At 41.2% G+C, this 19,839-nt stretch overlaps 1 protein-coding gene and 1 long non-coding RNA gene across 2 annotated transcripts in view; one reads left to right on the plus strand and one right to left on the minus strand.

Annotated features, from left to right (window-relative positions):
• Position 1: 1 nt before the first annotated feature.
• On the plus strand, positions 2 to 6,114 carry LOC120745827. The gene is made up of 3 exons (XR_005698704.1): positions 2 to 102; positions 4,799 to 4,926; positions 5,760 to 6,114. It is a non-coding gene; the product is annotated as an uncharacterized LOC120745827 (long non-coding RNA).
• An 11,942-nt stretch (positions 6,115 to 18,056) lies between these two features.
• Positions 18,057 to 19,839, minus strand: part of LOC120745826 (fish-egg lectin-like) — a 2,606-nt gene continuing 823 nt past the window's right edge. The window contains 2 exon segments of the mRNA XM_040050998.1: positions 18,057 to 18,418; positions 19,657 to 19,781. Coding sequence (XP_039906932.1) covers positions 18,277 to 18,418; positions 19,657 to 19,781 — 267 coding nt within the window. The 3' untranslated portion in view covers positions 18,057 to 18,276.

The following is a 19,839-nucleotide window of genomic DNA, read 5'->3' on the forward strand; positions in this document are numbered from 1 at the left end:
ATGGTTCTGACCTGCACTCCTTTCCAGAAGGTGGTGGTAAATGCACCTGAAAGTTGTTTGCCAACTGCCGTTAAATTGTAGAAGAAGAAGAAGCAGCAGCAGGTAAGCTGTGTTACCAGATCCATGGTCTGTTGAGTTTTGTTAATTGAGTTGATTTGGGGTGAAGTTTCATTAAGTTAAACATTAAATTAAGTTCACTGTAAATAAATTGCTCACCTCTGGAAATCTGAAATGTCTGCGTAGTCTGCTTCCCTACCACCTTCCTTGACGTTTGAGTCTGACTACTTCAGTGCCTTTTTTCTCACTGCGCTTATGATCTATAACTTGTACAAATGTGAATCAGATCATAAAACTGAACCTAACATGAACTTAAATATTAGATTTATCAAAACACATCAGATGATGATCCACCCACAAAGCTTTTGGTATGAGTGAAGAGGAAGGTGGCAGTGTCATGTTGCAGGGATGCTTGACTGTTTACAAAGTGTCACAGATTTTGCATTTAAGAAAAAGATTCTTTTGTTCTGAGAGTTCTTACAGTAGAACATCAGGCAATGGTGCAACTGGACAATGCATGTTTTAAATGTTATATACAGAGCTGGGAAGTAACACGTAATCTGATTACTTTTTTCAAGTGAGTAAAGTAAGGGATTACTTTTGGAAAAAAGTAATTAGATTACTGTTACTTTCCCATAGCACTGAGTTACTAAAGCGTGATTTTGTTTGTGAGAGTGTCTCATGACAGTGACGTGCAAGTGTGCAACATCTGTGGCAACAACAGACGTGTGTTGATCAACAATGGATAATGTGGAGTGCGGGAAAGGGTACAACCATGCAGCGTAGAAGTACTTGTATTACTTTGAGTTTGATTCTGTAAAAAGTGACAAAAACATTAGCATCCACTGGTACACTCTGCGTGGGAAGAAAACTTCTTTCTGTTAAACTCTGAATCTGAGCAAGCACCGAGCAGGCAGCCACGGGAGTGTTTTATGTGCATATATTTGAAAGTGAGTGTAAACACAAGATTATCATATTTTATATGCTGGAATATGCAGAAAATGAGTTAAACGAACTTAAAGTCAAAGACTGTTGCGTGCAATTTTTGCTTGATGCATTGTGCATAAAGTTAAAAGATGAAAAGAAAAGGTCTGTTGCTTTATTTATTCAGGTTGTGTATTATGTTTTTTTAAAAGTAATGAAGTAATTAATTACTTTTGAAAATAAGTAATCAGGAAAATAATGGGATTATTTTCTTGGAGAAGTATTCCATAATTAGTAACTAATTACCTTTTTCAAGTGACTGACACTTGGCATCACACTATTTTCCACACATTTCCATTTTTCTATTTTATGAAATACATGAAAGGCTAAACGTGGTATATTGTTGGTTAAGTGACATAGATTTATAAAAATCTGCAGCTTCATAATTAAAACTGTTCGCAAGCACAAAGAAAAGAAAATGGCTTTTTAGATTTATAAACTGTGCAAATGTACATTGTATTTTATGTACAAGCATTTATAAATTGTAAATATGTCTCATTTCCTTTCCGATAAAGAATAGATTTGTACCTCGATTTATTTGACCTTTTTGAAAGGAAAATGAGACCTGATTTGGGGTCTAACTGGGTCTATTCTCTTTTGGATCGTGTCTAGTTAGCTTTACCTCTCAGGGTTTCCCATAGACTGCTCTGTGTGGCTGGACGGCATTCTTTGTGGCACCACTCCCTTCAGTGTAGATAAACACAAGTCGCAACTGCCAGTAAAAAAAGAAAAGAATGTTCCAATGGAATGAAGCATCATCTCACCAAGCAAGTGTTTTTGTACTGAAGCAAAAAGTTTATTCCAACTGTGTGATAAAATATTAGCCCATGTACTTAGTAAAACCTAATAAATGACACTGCACCTCACACACCCATGTCTGATCAGCAGGTGAAAAAGGAGAAAACGAGACACTGCAGGCCTCACCTCAGTCCTTTAGAGAGTGAGGACTGGAAAAGCTTTAAGTACTCTGATCCTCACTCTCTATTTTACTACAAGCCTCATTTACACAAAATCACCTTTTTCTATACCTAACCAATCTGCCTAACATTCACGTCAGCGCTCACATGCATGCAACAGGGGCAATCGGGGATCAGTATTTTTCCTGAGGATACTTCAACAAAGCGTGCAAACCACTGACCTTTTGGATTGGGTAGATGCCCTGCACGAGCCCCTAAGGGGAAATCTAAAAGCTTTGCTAAAACACACCTTGATGAGCCTCATCAAAGAGGGCAGAGAGGTGGCAGCTGTGAGGCTGCCTTGAGTAGAAAGTCAGGTGTTAGAGCTTGAGTGTAACTGGCCAATGCAGTATGATGATGATCTAAAGCAGCAAATAAGATAATATGTTCTTACAAACCTTAGATCAGGCAGCACTAAAGTAAATACTACACAAGACAAAAAGGGTGAAAACTCCACCACAAAGTGTCACAGTGATCTGCAGGTATCAAAAACATTTAAATTGTGAGGAAGCTGAAGCTAGTCTTTCCTGAGAAAAAGCAGTGCTGTGCTCAATGACTGTGAAAGAAAGATATTAAGACTAATCAGACTTTTTAGTTCAGTTTTCTCTCTCACACACAGGAAGGAAGGAGCGCCTTGAGGCGATCTTTGTTGTGATTTGGTGCTATATAAATAGAATTGAATTGAAGGAAGCAGATAAAGCACATATTTTCTTCAAAATCTCTTTGTGAAGGGGAATATTACTACACAAACTATATTTCAAATGTCTACAAAAACCCCAAATACTATTTTTAGATTGCTCCCCTGAAGTTCTACTTGTACTTATGATCCTGCAGTGCTGCTGGATCCCCCTCAGTGTATGAAAATACAAACCCTTCAGCTCGAGCTACATTTAGGGAAAGTCGTCAGACTTGTAGGACAAGTTCTAGTCCTACAGGGAGCATGCTGGCATGCTGGCGGCACTTCAGTTCAGTTCATTTAAAAAAAAAAAACTTGTCAGTCACTAAAAGCAGTTTGTCAGTCTGTGTCAGAGTGATGTTTGAATAAGGGTGACTTTGATGGAAGCGGAGGTGTCTTGGTAAAATAAATGATCACACTGCCTGGATTCTCTTCTGCTCGTTTCTTTATCCTCGTTTGTTTGGTTGTTGGATCTCATTGTGATGCTGTGATGAGGGATATGGATATTGGAGTTTAAATACTGGGGAAGATCACATGCACGTTTTCACAAATTCCACAAAAACAGAGAGGAGAGGGAAAAAAAAAGAAAAAAAGAAGCAGCAGCTTGTTAGTTTCACTGTTCACAGGGTTGTTGCCCTGTGAATGTTGACCAAAAGTGAACACAGCCCTTGCAGGGACTTCACATCTAGTGTCATTCTGTTTTAACTATTTCACAGATGAATTTCACTGTAAAAAGCCATTACTTAGTTAACACTGCATCTGTATTTCTTTATTACAGTCCTTTAAATAAAATATGTGATTTGAAAGCATCTCTAGAATCCAGAATGTTTGTATGGCAATTTCTCCCTATTTTTCAATTTCAAATTCAACAAAATCAAGAGTTATGAAAAGTCTGAATTTCCTCTGGGTTTATATTGTCATGTAGTTGTACAGTATGTCAGTATGTGTGCTATAGGTCGTATATGTGAACCAATCTGGTACATTTTAGTTATATTTTATTTAAAGAAAAATAATTTGGAAAATAATTTCATAAAATGAATTTAATTAATTAAAACTATACTTTTTTTTTTTTTTTATGATAATGTTGAACAACAGACATTTGAGCCTGTGAGGTATGATACCTAACTACTCGAGTGTGTTACAAGCACATATTACTGTTTCTTATAAATACAATCACAGACTTCCCTGTTACTAAATATTCTCTCACTGCTTGGAAAAATACAGAGCTTCTATATCTTCTATATCTATAACTATATCTCTCTATCTATCTGGGGAGAGGGAGGTCTGGACTTCTCTGCTTAGGCTGCTGGCCCAGTGACCCAGCCCCGGATAAGCTGAAGCTGGATGGATAATCAACAACTGTTTTCATAATCAATCTTTATTTATATCTAGTGTCATGGACAACATAGATTAGATAGATAGCTCTGTCCAGTCGACTGGACAGAGCTATCTTTAGTAGAGGTAGTTTATTGTTTTGCATTCATTAGTATTTATCAGTGGTAGGTGTGTGTTTACCAGTTCTAATCATTACTTTCTGGTAAATGGAAAAAACCCAACTTCCTCCTTTCCTAGCTATTCAGAACTGCCTGAAAAAACCAGTTCGGTCTCACGGTTCACATACTTTGACATGCACATAGGCATATGCATCCTGGTACAGTAGTTCTGCAAAGATGCAGAGATATATATATGTATGTATGTATGTGTGTACACACACACGTGTACACACACACACACGTGTACACACACACACACGTGTACACACACACACGTGTATATATACGTATATATGTGTATATGAATGAGAGGTGTGTGTATACTTTTTTTAGAATGTTTTATAGTGCGGTGGAATTTTTCAGTTGCAGTTTTAAGACATTTAATTATTTATTTCATATGCAAACACAAACATTTGACACTACTTTGTACTTATTTTACAGGCAAATCTGACCAGCTTGATCATTTAAAAAGTGCAAAAGCATATCAGCATTTTTTTCCCCTGCAAACTAAAATGTTTCCCGTTTTAATTTCGTTTTTATTGAACTTTAATGATATTTTGCAGTCTCTGTGACTGAATTCATGATTGTGTATCTTTTTCACTAATTGTGACATTTCACCGTTTTAATGCCAGAGTCTCTCACCAACCAGCTGTTACGCCAGTAGCTGGACACATGTGTCTGGGATCCGTGCAAAAATGGTTGAAGTTGTAACAGATGGGAGTGTCTTTGCAGTGAGTACGTCTGGTCATGTGTACCAAAGGTAAGATTGTGAGCCGTGTGTTTTACTGTCAAAATCAATAAAATTACAGTCTAGTTTGACGTTAGTGTCACCAGTAACTCTGGAGCAGGGTTTCAGTTTAAGCACCACATGTTCACAGATCCTTTTCATTTTCAGTTTGCTCTAAGGGCGATGAAGGAAAATATTTTCTTGTAGCTGTCCACACAAACACTTAAGAAGGAAACTGTGCAAACCGTGCATTACATTACATTGTCACTGGATCTGTGTTTGGCTAGTGATAGCAAAAATGCAACTCTTTTCATGTTTGGCCCTGTTTTGCTGCAAATAATACACAGATTAGGAAATTGATCTGTTATTTTGCAGACTCTAAAAATACATATAAACTAATCTGTCATTATGCAGGTCATTTATCACATAATATTAAATCTGTAGAAATAATTTACAACTTAATTTGGCAAAATCAGTTATTTTGCCATGTTCTTATAGACCAGGGGTAGGCAACCTTTCTGATGGTGAGTGTCATTTAAAATTTCCTCAGAAGTCAGTGTGCCATATGATTGCATTAGCAATAAATTTAATAACGCTCTATATTAACAGTTACACAATATATAGAACCAGTTTATAGAATTATTTGTTTGCAGATGTTGGCAGCTATCAGCGAATATCTGATATCAGCTATTTCGAAACAAAAAAGACTTTTTAATCCATAACAGCAAATGAACTGTACAACAGAAAATACAAATGCTATTTATGGTCTCCTCACAACAATGATAAGAAAAATAAACTAAGCCAATATGGCATGTTTGTTAATACAGAGACACACATGTTAATGTGATCTCTGGTCTCCCACTCAGAGACACAGGTCTGCGAGTGTCCAGCATTCAGACGGCTACCTGAGGACACTCGTGAGAGAAAATCTGCTCACACAGATATGTAGAGACAAATACACTGCAGCAGCCTGTGAGGTCCTGCACACTGTAACCAGCAGACTCCAAACACGGCACCCTCAGGCCCTTTTCCTGATCTCTGGAGACTTTAATCACATCTCCCTGTCCTCCACTTTCCCCACCTTCACCCAGTATGTTACCTGCCACACCAGAGACAATAAAACATTGGACTTACTGTATGCCAACACCAAGGAGGCATACAGCTCATCACCTCTTCCTACCCTGGGGGGCTCAGGTCACAATCTGGTTCATCTCCAGCCTGTTGTATAAACCTCTAGTACACAGAGAACCAGTAGTGAAACGCACAGTAAGGAAATGGTCGGCAGAGACTGAAGAGGCCCTGAGGGACTGTTTCCGTTCTACTGTGTGGGACAACCTCTGCAGCCCCCTGGAGGATGACCTCAACACCATCACAGACTGCATTACGGATTACATGAACTTCTGTGTGGACAACACTGTGCCCATCAAAAAGGTACAGTGTTTTTCTAACAACAAGCCATGGATAAATCCTGAAATTAAGGCTCTCCTCAAGGAGAAGAAGAGTCTTTAGATCTGGAGACAAACAGGAGCGGAGAGTTGTTCAGAAGAAGCTGAAATAGAAGATAAGGAAAGGAAAACTACAGGAAGAAGATGGAAGAGCAGCTGCAACAGGACATCAGAGGGGTTTGGAATAGCCTGAAGACAATCTCAGGACAAAAACCGACCCCCCAGGCTGCAGGAGACTTGGGGTGGGTGAATGACCTAAATAAATATTTTAATAGGTTTGATCAACCACCCACCCCTCCCGCAGCATCGTCTCCCCCTGCTGCAATCTCCTTCATCTTCAGGGCCTGCCTGTCCTTCATCTCAGGACTTCACACCTCTCAGCTTCACACCTCCCAGCTCCCAGCCATCACACCCACCCCCGGCTTCTGTGGACTCCAACATACACACCACTCCCCCAAAATCCACTCTTTCTATCGCAGCACTTCAAGTGAGGAACAAGCTTCGCAAGATCAAGGTGTGGAAGGCTGCAGGTCCAGATGGCGTCAGCTCCAGGCTCCTGAGATGCTGCGCAGATGAACTGTGTGGCATCCTAGGATATCAACCTGAGCCTGTCACTGGGGAAAGTACCACAGCTGTGGAAGACCTCCTGTGTGGTACCGGTACCAAAGACCTCCCATCCCAAGGACCTCAGCAGCTACAGGCCGGTAGCCCTGACATCGCACCTGATGAAGACCCTCGAGAGGTTGGTTCTAAACCATCTGCGCCCCCTGGTGAGGTCTTCATTGGATCCGCTACAGTTTGCTTACCAGCCTGGCATTGGGGTGGAGGACGCCATCATCTACCTCCTGCACCGAGCTCTGACTCACCTGGAGAAGCCTGGAAGCACTGTGAGGATCATGTTCTTTGATTTCTCCAGTGCTTTCAACACCATCCAGCCACGACTTCTGAGAGACAAGCTGGAGCTATCGGGAGTGGACCACCACATGTCCCAGTGGATGCTGGACTACCTCACAGAACGTCCAGAGTATGTGAGATCACAGGGTTGTGTCTCTGACACGCTGGTCTGCAGTACGGGAGCCCCACAGGGAACTGTGCTGGCACCGTTCCTCTTCACCCTCTACACTGCAGACTTCTCCATCAACTTCCCACGCTGCCACCTACAGAAGTTCTCTGATGACTCTGCCATAGTCAGCCTCATCACAGGTGAGGACGACTCAGAGTACAGACGGTGGACTCCGGACTTTGTAGACTGGTGTCAGCAGAACCACCTGCTGATCAATGCCGGGAAAACCAAGGAGTTGGTGGTGGACTTCCGGAGATGCAGACCCACCACACTGACACCGGTGAACATCCAGGGAGTGGACATTGAGATAGTGGACTCTCATAGATAACTGGGAGTTCACCTGCATAATAAACTGGACTGCAGCCACAACACCGATGCTCTTTACAGGAAGGGTCAGAGCAGACTCTACCTGCTGAGGCAGCTCAGGTCATTTGGAGTCCAGGGAGCGCTTTTAAAGACCTTCTATGACTCTGTGGTGGCATCTGTCATTTTTTTTACAGTGTATGTTGGAGCAGCGGTTTAACGGCAGCTGAGAGGAAGAGGTTGGACAAACTCATAAGGAAGGCCAGCTCTGTTCTGGGATGCACCCTGGACCCGGTGCAGGTGGTGGGAGACAGAAGGACTCTGGCCAAAATAACATCTCTGATGGACAGAGTCTCCCACCCCATGCATGTAAATGCTGCTGAACTGCAGAGCTCCTTCAGTGACAGACTGCTGCATCCTCGATGCATGAAGGAGCGTTTCCGCAGGTCCTTCCTCCCTGCAGCTGTCAGACTGTACTACCAGAACTGCTCCCAACAAACATAGATGTTCACATCTGCGCTGTAACTGCAATAAGTTAATTAACCGATTCGCACTACAACCTGCTCTGCCTCTTATCTGTAGTTATTTTTATTTAATTTAACAACTGTACAGTACTCTCTGTACATTGTCCTTAATGTAAATATGTAAGAACAATTCTGTATGTTTCTGTTCTGTGTCCTGTGTACTGTTTGTTTGTATATGTGTCTCTTTGGCTGCTGTTACAACCAAATTTCCCCTTGTGGGACAATTAAAGGATTATTCTATTCTATTCTTCTATCTATTCTAAATACTGTCAATAAGGCCTCTGCAATGTTCTGAAGACAGTTAAACTTGTCAGGTAGTGATGTCCAGCAGGTGAACATGCAGCTCCATGAACACGCACAGCTGTGGATTCCAGCTGCTTCGATGTTGCATTAACTGGCATTACCTCAGCCAGTTAATGTGAGACAAATCCAGCTGCTCATTAAAGATTTCTGGTTTGATCAGAAAATAAAACATTGGTCCAAACGCCTGAAAGTCCCAAAAATGCATTGTGTCTCGAGTCTACGGATGTATCCATGTATCTCCGTGGTGCTGATGCTGTGCTGAGCAGAAAGCTCCTGAAGCTTTTGAAGTGTCGGAATATGGAAAGCTAACAACGTCCCTCCAAGTTATTTTTAGCCAATTACAGGTTGAATCTGGTAGTTGGGGTTGTTAGCTAAGATACCGTCATTAAGAAGCGACACAACTAATGTGTGTATGTGAGCTGATTTGCGATGTGCCCCGCTGGCCCAGCCTTTTTTTTTTTTCTTTTTTTTTTTTTTTTTTTTTTTGATGCACCTTCTCAGATTAATTCACTGCGTGTCGTGCCCAGGGCTGGACTGGGACAAAAAAAACAGCCTGGGCTTGACTAAAGACCGGCCCACCAGGTATTAAAGCCATAAAGCCTTTGAATGAAAACAAATGCTGTTGTGACAGTGATGTACTGTCTTGTTGGTATATGTATGATTTCTATACATTTTACATCAGATAAAAACTTTGGTTGTAAGCTTCAGATAATTATTTAATAACAGAGAGACATTTTAAATGAAAATAAGAAAGTATTTCTTTGTGCCCCCCTCTCCCTGTTAATGCCCTACCTGCCCCCCTGGCAAAACTTTGCTAGATCCGCCCCTGCACAGTTACCAGCTGTCAGGATCCTGGTGTTATTTGTCTCTCAGAAACAGTTCATAATTTCCCTTCAACTCATCCATGTCACCTAAAAGGTAAACCTGTTTCTCAATCACCTGTTCAGCTCTGATGATTCAGTAAGGACATCTCCTGGTTTCATTTTCATGTTTCCCTCTCACCAGATATACAAACCGATATCATGACCAGCAGCTTTACAGCTGTGGCTCCAGCAAACATCAGCTGATACTAGAACTTAATATTAAATAAATTCTAACAACAGCTGATCAAGCCTAGACGTGCTGCAGTTTAGCGCGACATCTGGCGGTTTCCTCTTTCTGGCGCAAAGTGGGCTATAAACAAAAACGAGAGAAAAGCTGATCAGCTGATCACTGATCAGTTTCATGATTGAAGTAGCAACAGGAGAGGGAGGGGGGAGAATGAGAGAAGAAGAGGCAGCTGTGCAGTGTAACGACAGAATAAATCCATCTTTGTGTCTTTTTCCATCCTAGACAAACTGCGTCCCTTCTCAGCTCAACACGAAACGTGTAATAATTTCTCTGAATACGAGACGATTCCGTTTGTACGGGACGGTTGGCAACTCTAGTAACTAACCTTATGAATAAAATAAAGTTCACTATCAGTAACATCATAGCACCCACCCAGCTGTATAGAAACTCTGTCATGCTAGCTAGTACGCAGTACGAGTTATTGTAATTGACTGTAAAAAGTCAGCACAACGAAAATAAACTCCACCTAAACTTGGTTCATATCTGACCCAGATTGACTGCAGCTTTGGTGAGGCCAAATGGCATGATGAGATACTCGAAATGCCCCAGGTGAGTGTTAAACGCAGTCTTCCACTCATCCCCCTCCCGAATGCGGACCAGATGTAGGCGTTGCGGAGGTCGAGTTTAGAAAAAATAACGGCACCCTGCAGGAGCTCAAACGCGGACGCCAGCAGTGGGAGGGGGTACTTGTTCTTGACAGTTATGTTATTTAACCCCCGAAAGTCAATGCAGGGGCGCAGGGTCTTATCTTTCTTCTCAACAAAGAAGAATCCCACCCCGAGGGGAGACGTGGAGGGCCGAATAATACCTGATGCGAGGGAATCTGTGATGTAACGCTCCATGGCCTCGCGTTCAGGCTTAGAAATGCTGTACAAACGGCTGGTAGGTAGGGACGCTCCAGGAAGAAGATCAATACAGCAGTCATAGGGGCGGTGGGGTGGGAGCGACAGTGCTCGGTCCTTACAAAACACTGGAGCAAGGTCGTGATAATCGCTGGGAACTTTAGAGAGGTCAGGGGTCGTGGAAACCTCTGCTGGGATATTATCTGTGATGTTAGGTAATGCCGACTTTAAACATTGCTCGTGGCATTTAACACTCCATCCTGTCAAGCAGCTGTGAGACCAGTCTATTTGGGGGTTGTGCTGCTATAGTCACGGATAACCTAATACCAGAGGTGTTTCAGGGGCTTTGAATAAAAACAGACTGATCTTCTCAACATGGTTGCCGGAGAGTAGCAATTGGATCTCCTGAGTACAGTGAGTCACTTCGGCAAGTAATTTCCCATTCAAGGCTGACACTCTTAAAAGAATGCAGCGACTGTATCTGTGCACTGTTCCGAACTTGTGGAGGTCTTGGCAGTCAGATGCAGGCCGTTTTACATCCCAAGAGAGTTTACTGTGATGATCATCGTTGCTGTTTACATCCCACCTAGTGCTAGCACAAATGCTAAAGCTAGTGGAACACTCAATGAACTCTAGAGGATTATCAGTGATCTGCAAACAGCCCACCCTGATGGCTTCTTCATTGTCGCTGGGGATTTTAACAACACCACACTTAAATCAGTTGTACCCAAATTTCACCAGAACATTAACTTTGCAACAAGAGGAGGCAATATGTTGGACCTTGTTTATACAAACATTAGTGGTGCAACGGATCACGGTTGATCCGAACCGATCCCACTCCATGGTTCAGTACGCGCGTGATCCGAAGATTCGAAAAAGGAAAAAAAAAAAAAAAGTATGTGTATGGTGCGCGTGGTCAGTCTGTCAAGCGATAGTTATGGTCAGCGCTAGCGGTCCAAGTGGTGGAGCAGAGGAGTTTGCGGCATTTAAGCAGCACTTTGTTGCCCAATCTGACCGGGCTAAAGCTATTACTAACATATTGGGGTGTTTAGCTGCAGACGGGAGGCCGTATTCCGTTGTGCAAAACAAGGGGTTTAAACTGTGATGAACGTGTTTGAGCCATGCTATGATATCTCGTTGCGCATCCACTTCAGTGTGACAAGATCGTTCCGAGCATGTATGAGCAGGAAAAGTTTAAAGTTATGGCTAAACTGTCCCAGGCTTCTTCTGTTGCTCTAACTACAAATGGGTGGAGCTCCAGGGCAACGGAAAGCCACGTGACCGTGACCGCTCGTTGCGGAGTGGTAGATACAAAGCCCTGCACTGATTACATTAGATTAGATTAAATGAAACTTTATTTATCCCTCAGGTGGGTTCCTCCGGGAAATTCAGTTTCCAGTAGCACAGCACCGACAGAAGTTGCAGAATGTGAGCAGAAATATACCACATATGCACATATATATAAATACAGAGTATACAAAAGGGATAAATAGAATAAATAGGAATAAGAATACAAGGGAACGGCACATTTCAAGTGAGTCTATTACACCGTTGGATATTAACAAAAACGATTGCACAGTGAAAAGGCACTACAGCTTACTTGTTCCCCCCTCCTATGTCCCCGTTTCCCCTCCCTCTCCCCTCCAGCGAGGAGTTAAACAGTTTAATGGTGTGTGGGACAAAGGACTTTTTAAGTCTGCTGGTCCTTGACTTTGGGAGAAGCAACCTGTCACTGAACAGACTCCTCTGGTTTATAGCCGTGTGCAGAGGATGCAGAGGCTGCCCAGCATGGTCCACAATGTCCATATTGCACCTTAATTTGTTTGTATATAAGTGTGTGGAATGAGTCTTCAGTTGAATGTTTTTAATAGGCAAAAAATACTTAAATAAGTAAATGGCGAGTCGAATTTGTCTTTTTTTTTTTTTTTTTTTTTTTTTTTTTTTCTATTTTTGCTGATCCGAAAATTTATCCGATCCTTGACTTAAAACCGTGATCCGATCCGAACCGTGAGATTTTTGATCCGTTGCACCACTAACAAACATCCAGCATGCATACCAGGCTTCACCCCTCCCCCACATCGGACAATCAGACCACATCTCCATACTTCTCACTCCAGTCTAGAGACCCATCAACAAACGGATCAGACCAGCCTTCAGAGAGGTGAGAACATGGCCAGAGGGGGCCATACCTGTTTTGCAAGACTGCTTTGAATGCTCAGACTGGGATATATTTAGAGAAGCTGCTACATACTCAGACACCGTGGACCTGGAGGAGTACACAACTTCAGTGACCAGCTACATCAGCAAATGCATTGAGGATGTCACTGCCTCCAAGACCGTCATCACCTATGCAAACCATAAACCCTGGTTCTCTGCAAAGCTACGCAACCTGATGAAAGTCAGAGACTCTGCCTGTAAGTCCAAAAATAGAGAAGCTTACACTACAGCCAGAGCAGATCTATCATGGGCCATCAAAGACGCAAAGCGGCAGTATGCAGATAAGATCAACACACATTTCACAAGTACAAAGGACACTCGGCGCATGTGGCACGGCATCCAAACAATCACGGGCTACAAGCCAACACCTCCAGCATGCAGCAGTGATCCCTCTCTGCCAGACCAACTAAATGACTTCTTTGCACGTTTTGAGACAGAGAACAAAGAGCCAGAAAGGAAGATGCCCCCCTCCCCCAATGACCAAGTACTTTGTCTGTCCACAGCAGATGTCAGGATGACACTTCACAGAGTAAACCTGCGAAGGGCTGCAGGACCTGACAACATACCTGGCCGGGTGCTTTGGGAGTGTGCTGACCAGCTCGCAGGCATCCTCACGAACATCCTAAACACATCACTGAGCCCAGCTGTGGTACCTGCATGCCTCAAAACCACAAATCATCCCAGTGCCAAAGAAGTCCACTGTGTCCTGCCTCAATGACTACCGGCCGGTGGCACTTACGCCCATCATCATTAAGTGCTTTGAGAGGCTGGTATTGAGGCACATGAAAACTCAGCTTCCACTGAATCTGGACCTGCTACAGTTTGCGGATCACCAAAACCGCTCCACAGATGATGCCATCTCATCTGCTCTTCACCTTTCTCTCTCCCATCTCGACAAAAGGACACTTATGTCAGAATGCTGCAGAGGTGGGACCAAGTCATTGTTTTGCAAGTCTCAAGTAAGTCTCAAGTCTTTATCCTCAAGTCTCAAGTCAAGTCTCAAGTAATGTCAGGCAAGTCAGAGTCGAGTCTCAAGTCACTGGTGTAAAAGTCCGAGTCAAGTCACAAGTCTGAAACTTTGAATTTCAAGTCCTTTCGAGTCTTTAAAAAAAAAAAAAAAAAACGAAAAAATAATGTTGCAGTTATGCTAAATGTAAATATTAGACCATGTAATTTTAAAATCTGTGTTTTTCTCAACACATGACAAAATAGTGAACTTAGAAAATATACACAAATTGTGAAATTGCACCTCTTTAAAATGCAGCTCAATTAAACCTAGCTCCAAGAATAATTTTCACCGACAGTTCTGAGATAAGCTGCATGTTATTCTTGGATGCGGTTGTAGGACCAGCTTTAAAATCGCATGACAAAAATATCATACACATTTAAAAAAAACTGCATCACCAACGTAGCCTGGAAAACATTTGCTAGTTAGATGAAGTCAGCTATTTCATTGTAGCATATTTATGTGCATATTTATAATCATACGGTTCTTGGAGTGAGTGCATACACTCATGAAGTTTAGTAACTTCAGGTCACTGCAACAAGCCCAGGTACAGTTTACCGACGGATGGGTGCAGGACCTTGAAATGCACCGTGTAGAACGAAAGACCATCGTACATATCATAAGTTTACCAGTCTCACAAATTGTCGTCATAAATACACATTCGTTAACCGTTTATTAATAGGACCTTTGAGCTCAACGGTAATTAATTAGCAGTGGAAATAATTTGTGGTACCCATCACAGAAATGTAGCAGTGACAATAATACTGTATGCTGTAATCGCACTGGGCAATTAGTGATACAAAAAACCTGTTTTATCCTGTGAATAAAAGTATATGTTTTTGTCAATGTACCATAATAACAGAAGCGAAACGCAATACTGTGTCAGGACAATTCACTATTTATGCACAATAAACACAATAAATAAAGGAGCATAGCGCGACAATTTCTGTTCAGCGCCAGACTTGCTTGTAACCTATATCACTAATTATGTTAAGAAAAATGACGTATTAACTACTAAAAAACACTGACCTTCGTGTAAATGCTTGGAGCAGACTAACCTGTGAGCTGGAGTGTTCTGGGACGTTATATTTGGTCTTTGAATGGCTGCAATCCAGGCCACCCGTCGCCTCTTTGTTACTTCGGAAACATGGCTGAACAATTTCTCTTCAACGACGTAATCCGATAACAACCGATCTCTTTACCCGTCGGCTTCCCGTGGCTGTCATGCGACCGGCTATTGCAGTTAATAATACAACAGCTTCTTGACATTTTTGTGTTTCTTTTTATCGCTGTATAACTGATTTTAATTGAAAGCCTGGGTGCGCTAGTACCGCTTGCCACGAGTTCCCAGAATCCTTTGCGGTTCTACCCGTGAATGACGTCACATTTTCAATCTCTATATAATATGCATGTTAAATTTTATATTTGGGGTAAAATATCAAGTCTTTTCAAGTAAACCGGTTCAAGTCCAAGTCAAGTCACAAGTCTTAGAACATTTTTTCAAGTCAAGTCTAAAGTCATAAAATTAATGACTCGAGTCTGACTCGAGTCCAAGTCATGTGACTCGAGTCCACACCTCTGGAATGCTGTTTATTGACTTCAGCTCAGCATTCAACACAGTCATTCCCCAGGAGCTGGTAAAGAAGTTGGACTCACAAGGAATAAACACCTCCCTCTGCATTTGGATCTTGGACTTCCTAACTGACAGGCCATAGTCTGTCTTCATAGGAAATAAAACCTCCAAAGTCGTCAGACTGAGCACAGGATCGCCGCAGGGCTGTGTGCTTGGTCCACTGCTGTTCACCCTGCTAACACATGACTGTACTGCACAGTACAGCTCATGTTTACCGAAACATAGCATGTTATTTATTTGTAATTCCTTGTTATACATCTCTTGAAGATATATCCTTTATATATTTATAAATGCATCATGGGGGGCTTAGGGTGAAACAGCATTTCGGTACACTGTATACTGTGTATACTACTGTACTGACAATAAAGCTCTTGAATCTGAAGTAAGCCTGCAGTGTGAGAGCGAAGTGCTCTAATAGGGTGATATGGTACTACAAGGTCATTAAGATAAGATGGGGCCTGATTATTTAAGATCTTGTATGTGAGGAGCAGGATTTTGAATTCTGGATTTAACAGGAAGCCAAAACAGGAGAAATCTGCTCTCTCTTTCTAGTCCCTGTCAGGACTCTTGCTGCAGCATTTTGGATTAGCTGAAGGCTTTTCAGGGAGTTTTTAGGACTTCCTGATAATAATGAATTACAGTCGTCCAGCCTGGAAGTAATAAATGCATGAACTAGTTTTTCAGCGTCACTCTGAGACAGGATATTTCTAATTTTAGAGATGTTGCGCAAATGGAAGAAAGTAGTCTTACATATTTGTTTAATATGTGCGTTGAAGGACATGTCCTGGTCAAAAATGACTCCAAGGTTCCTCACAGCGTTACTGGAGGCCAAGGTAATGCCATCCAGAGTAAGAATCTGCTTAGATACCATATTTCTAAGATTTTCAGGGCCGAGTACAATAACCTCAGTTTTATCTGAATTAAGAAGCAGAAAGTTAGCGGCCATCCAGGTCTTTATGTCTTTAAGACATTCCTGCAGTTTAACTAGTCAAGTCAAGTCAACTTTATTTGTCAATTCTGCCACATGTGCAGGACATACAGAGAATAGAAATTTCGTTACTCTCAAACCCTAGATGAAATAGCAAATGAACATTTAAATATAAGAGAGCGATTTAAAAAAAAATGCAAATAAAATAATTAAAAAGTAAAAATTTAAATAAATACAATACAATTTTACGTATAACAAGAAAGCTATGCAATATACAATATACAATATTCAAGTAAATGGTGTGTGTTATCTGGCTTCATAGATAGAGCTGGGTGTCATCAGCATAGCAGTGAAAATTTATGCTATGTCTTCTAATGATGCTGCCTAAGGGAAGCATGTATAATGTAAATGACATGGCCACCTTGTTCACCTGATCTGAACCCCATTGAGAACCTGTGGTCCATCATCAAATGTGAGATTTACAAGGAGGGAAAACAGTACACCTCTCTGAACAGTGTCTGGGAGGCTGTGGTTGCTGCTGCACGCAATGTTGATGGTGAACAGATCAAAACACTGACAGAATCCATGGATGGCAGGCTTTTGAGTGTCCTTGCAAAGAAAGGTGGCTATATTGGTCGCTGATTTGTTTTTGTTTTGTTTTTGAATGTCAGAAATGTATATTTGTGAATGTGGAGATGTTATATTGGTGTTACTGGTAAAAATAAATCATTGAAATGGGTATATATTTGTTTTTTGTTAAGTTGCCTAATAATTATGCACAGTAATAGTCACCTGCACACACAGATATCCCCCTAAAATAGCTAAAACTAAAAACAAACTAAAAACTACTTCCAAAAACATTCAGCTTTGATATTAATGAGTTTTTTGGGTTCATTGAGAACATGGTTGTTGTTCAATAATAAAATTATTCCTCAAAAATACAACTTGCCTAATAATTCTGCACTCCCTGTATGTGTGTTGAAGGACATCTCCTGGTCAAAAATGACTCCAAGGTTCCTCACAGCGTTACTGGAGGCCAAGGTAATGCCATCCAGAGTAAGAATCTGCTTAGATACCATATTTCTAAGCTTTTCAGGGCCGAGTACAATAACCTCAGTTTTATCTGAATTAAGAAGCAGAAAGTTAGCGGCCATCCAGGTCTTTATGTCTTTAAGACATTACTGCAGTTTAACTAAATGGTGTGTGTTATCTGGCTTCATGGACAGATAGAGCTGGGTGTCATCAGCATAGCAGTGTAAATGTATGCTATGTCTTCTAATGATGCTGCCTAAGGGAAGCATGTATAATGTAAACAGAATTGGTCCTAGCACTGAACCCTGTGGAACTCCATAATTAACCTCAGTGTTAAGCTTGAACATGAACAAACTGTAAATGACTTGTGGTTCAAACTAGCCTACCATCTATTACCATTAGTTCATCTATAAATTCAGCATCAAAAGTAACAAATTCTTGACTTTGACATAATTATGACATTTACGGGTCAATGTGAAGCACTTCTGTTTGAACTGAGGTGGAAAATGGGTGCAGCTACTCTGCTGTACAGGAGGAGGTGTTGTTGCATTGTGCATCTCCCATAGTGGGATTTATAATAAAAGAACACCAGAGGTCTGGACCCTGTTAAACTGATGAATATATAACACCATCATAATCTCATGTAAGCTTGTCTACTATGTGCAATGATCACAAAGCAAAGAGCCAAAACAGTGGCAGGAAAGCCAGTAGCTGTGCTGAATAAAACTTGCAAAAATAAAAAACTGAATCCAAACAGTCTCAGCGAATCAAGAGTTTATGAAAGGATGGCAGGTGAATGATACAGAAGTAAATATCTGACAGCATTCTAGTAGTTATGCATGTTGTTGCTGAATCACTTAAGATGTAATCACAATAAAACAATCAATTATTTTCCCACATGAATTTTTCCATTGTTGACATAATGCTGATCAGTTTTTACATTGTTTTATGTGACAGAAGAGGAAAAACTACAACCACTAGCAAAAACATTTCAGGATGGTCCCATAGTCAGTCACGACCCACAGATTGCCACGATCATAGCTCACATGGTTGATGCGAGAGGGCATTGGTATTTTGGTCCAGCTCGTGCCTTGTGGAGTGCTGTTGTCGATGCCTTGTCTGTAGAGAGAAGACATTGATACTTAAATCATTGGATCTGTTTTATTTGTGCAATTGAGGTTTTGGCCTCAGCTCCTCGCCATATTATCTATCCCGAGTTAAGAGTTGTAAGTCTCATGGTTGCTCGGTCTGGTGACCCAAATAAAATGTTTTTGATTACTTCATGTTCTGTGATTTGGGGGTTTCTCATGGTCTAGTCTGTTGCATTTCTAGCTCCTTTGGTTATTCCTTAGTATTGTTGGTGATTTCTAGTCTTTAGATTTTGTTAATGTTCTGTGTTACATCTAGTTATCTAGGTTTCTATGTTCGTGTATTTCCTGTTTTACTTTGGTAGTCTCATGTCCTGTGTTAGAGTTTTCTGGTTTGCTTCCTTCCTATCTCGTGTGTCAGATTAGGTTAAGCTGTGTCTCTCTTCTGTATTTATTGTGTGTTTTCCTTTGTTCTTTGTCGGGTCGTCTGCATTTCCTCTGCTCTTCTTCACTCCACATTTCCAGGTTTCATGTTTTCTAGTTCAATGTTTCAAGTTTCATGTTCACCTTTTCCCAGTTTAGGTTTTGTTAGTTTCCTTTCTGCCATTTGTTTTGTAATATTTGTTGCAGCCCTAAATAAAGGCTTGCTTTCTGTTAACATCCACCTCCCTCTCCATTTGTCTGCATTTGGGTCCGCATTCTCTTCTCTCCACGCCGTCTGCCTTAGCAGGCGTGACAGGAAGAGGTAAATATGTTTAACAGATGTGAAAAATGAGATTTCTATGATTTCTTTTAAGTGAACACCTAAATGTATTATAGAGGAGAGACAGATCATTCAAAGAATCCACAACTGAAATCTGAAAATTCTGTAACGACAAAGATAACCAGAGGAGCATAATTTCTGAGTTACAGAAACTATGATGATTATAAGTAAACATTACTAGTTTTCTTTTGTAGCATTTGACTGGTGATTCTACACATGAACATTTTATGGCTCAGTGATCATTACAATGAAAGTCGCTTCTAGAAAGATTTAAGCACAAATTGCCTTTGCGAGCAATTTGTTATTCATTTGTGGAGAGGTCATTCTAAGGTTGAAGAGCAAAATAGTGGTTGATCCATTGCATGGATAACAACAGAGGAGTCAAAAACATAATAACCTGATTCAAACGGAGACTGAAAGAGTCCAAGCAAAAAGAAAGAAAGAAGAAAGAACAGAAATACTGCCAGGGCTAGTTAAAATGATATCAGACTAGATTAAGTGTTTACCTCTGGAAGACTTCTCCTCCTCTATTTACAACAAAGACGCTTCCATCAGTCCCAATTTCAACCATTACTGCAAGACCATCCACTTGTATCCAGCCACTGATGCCACAGGTGCTCGGTGTTACTTTCTGTCATGAAAAGCAAATGTGGTGAGATGTCTTGATCATACAAATAACAACACAAATG

The sequence above is a fragment of the Simochromis diagramma genome, unplaced genomic scaffold (genome assembly GCF_900408965.1).
Source record: "Simochromis diagramma unplaced genomic scaffold, fSimDia1.1 OVJJ01000131.1, whole genome shotgun sequence".
In the NCBI taxonomy this organism is placed as follows: Eukaryota; Metazoa; Chordata; class Actinopteri; order Cichliformes; family Cichlidae; genus Simochromis; species Simochromis diagramma.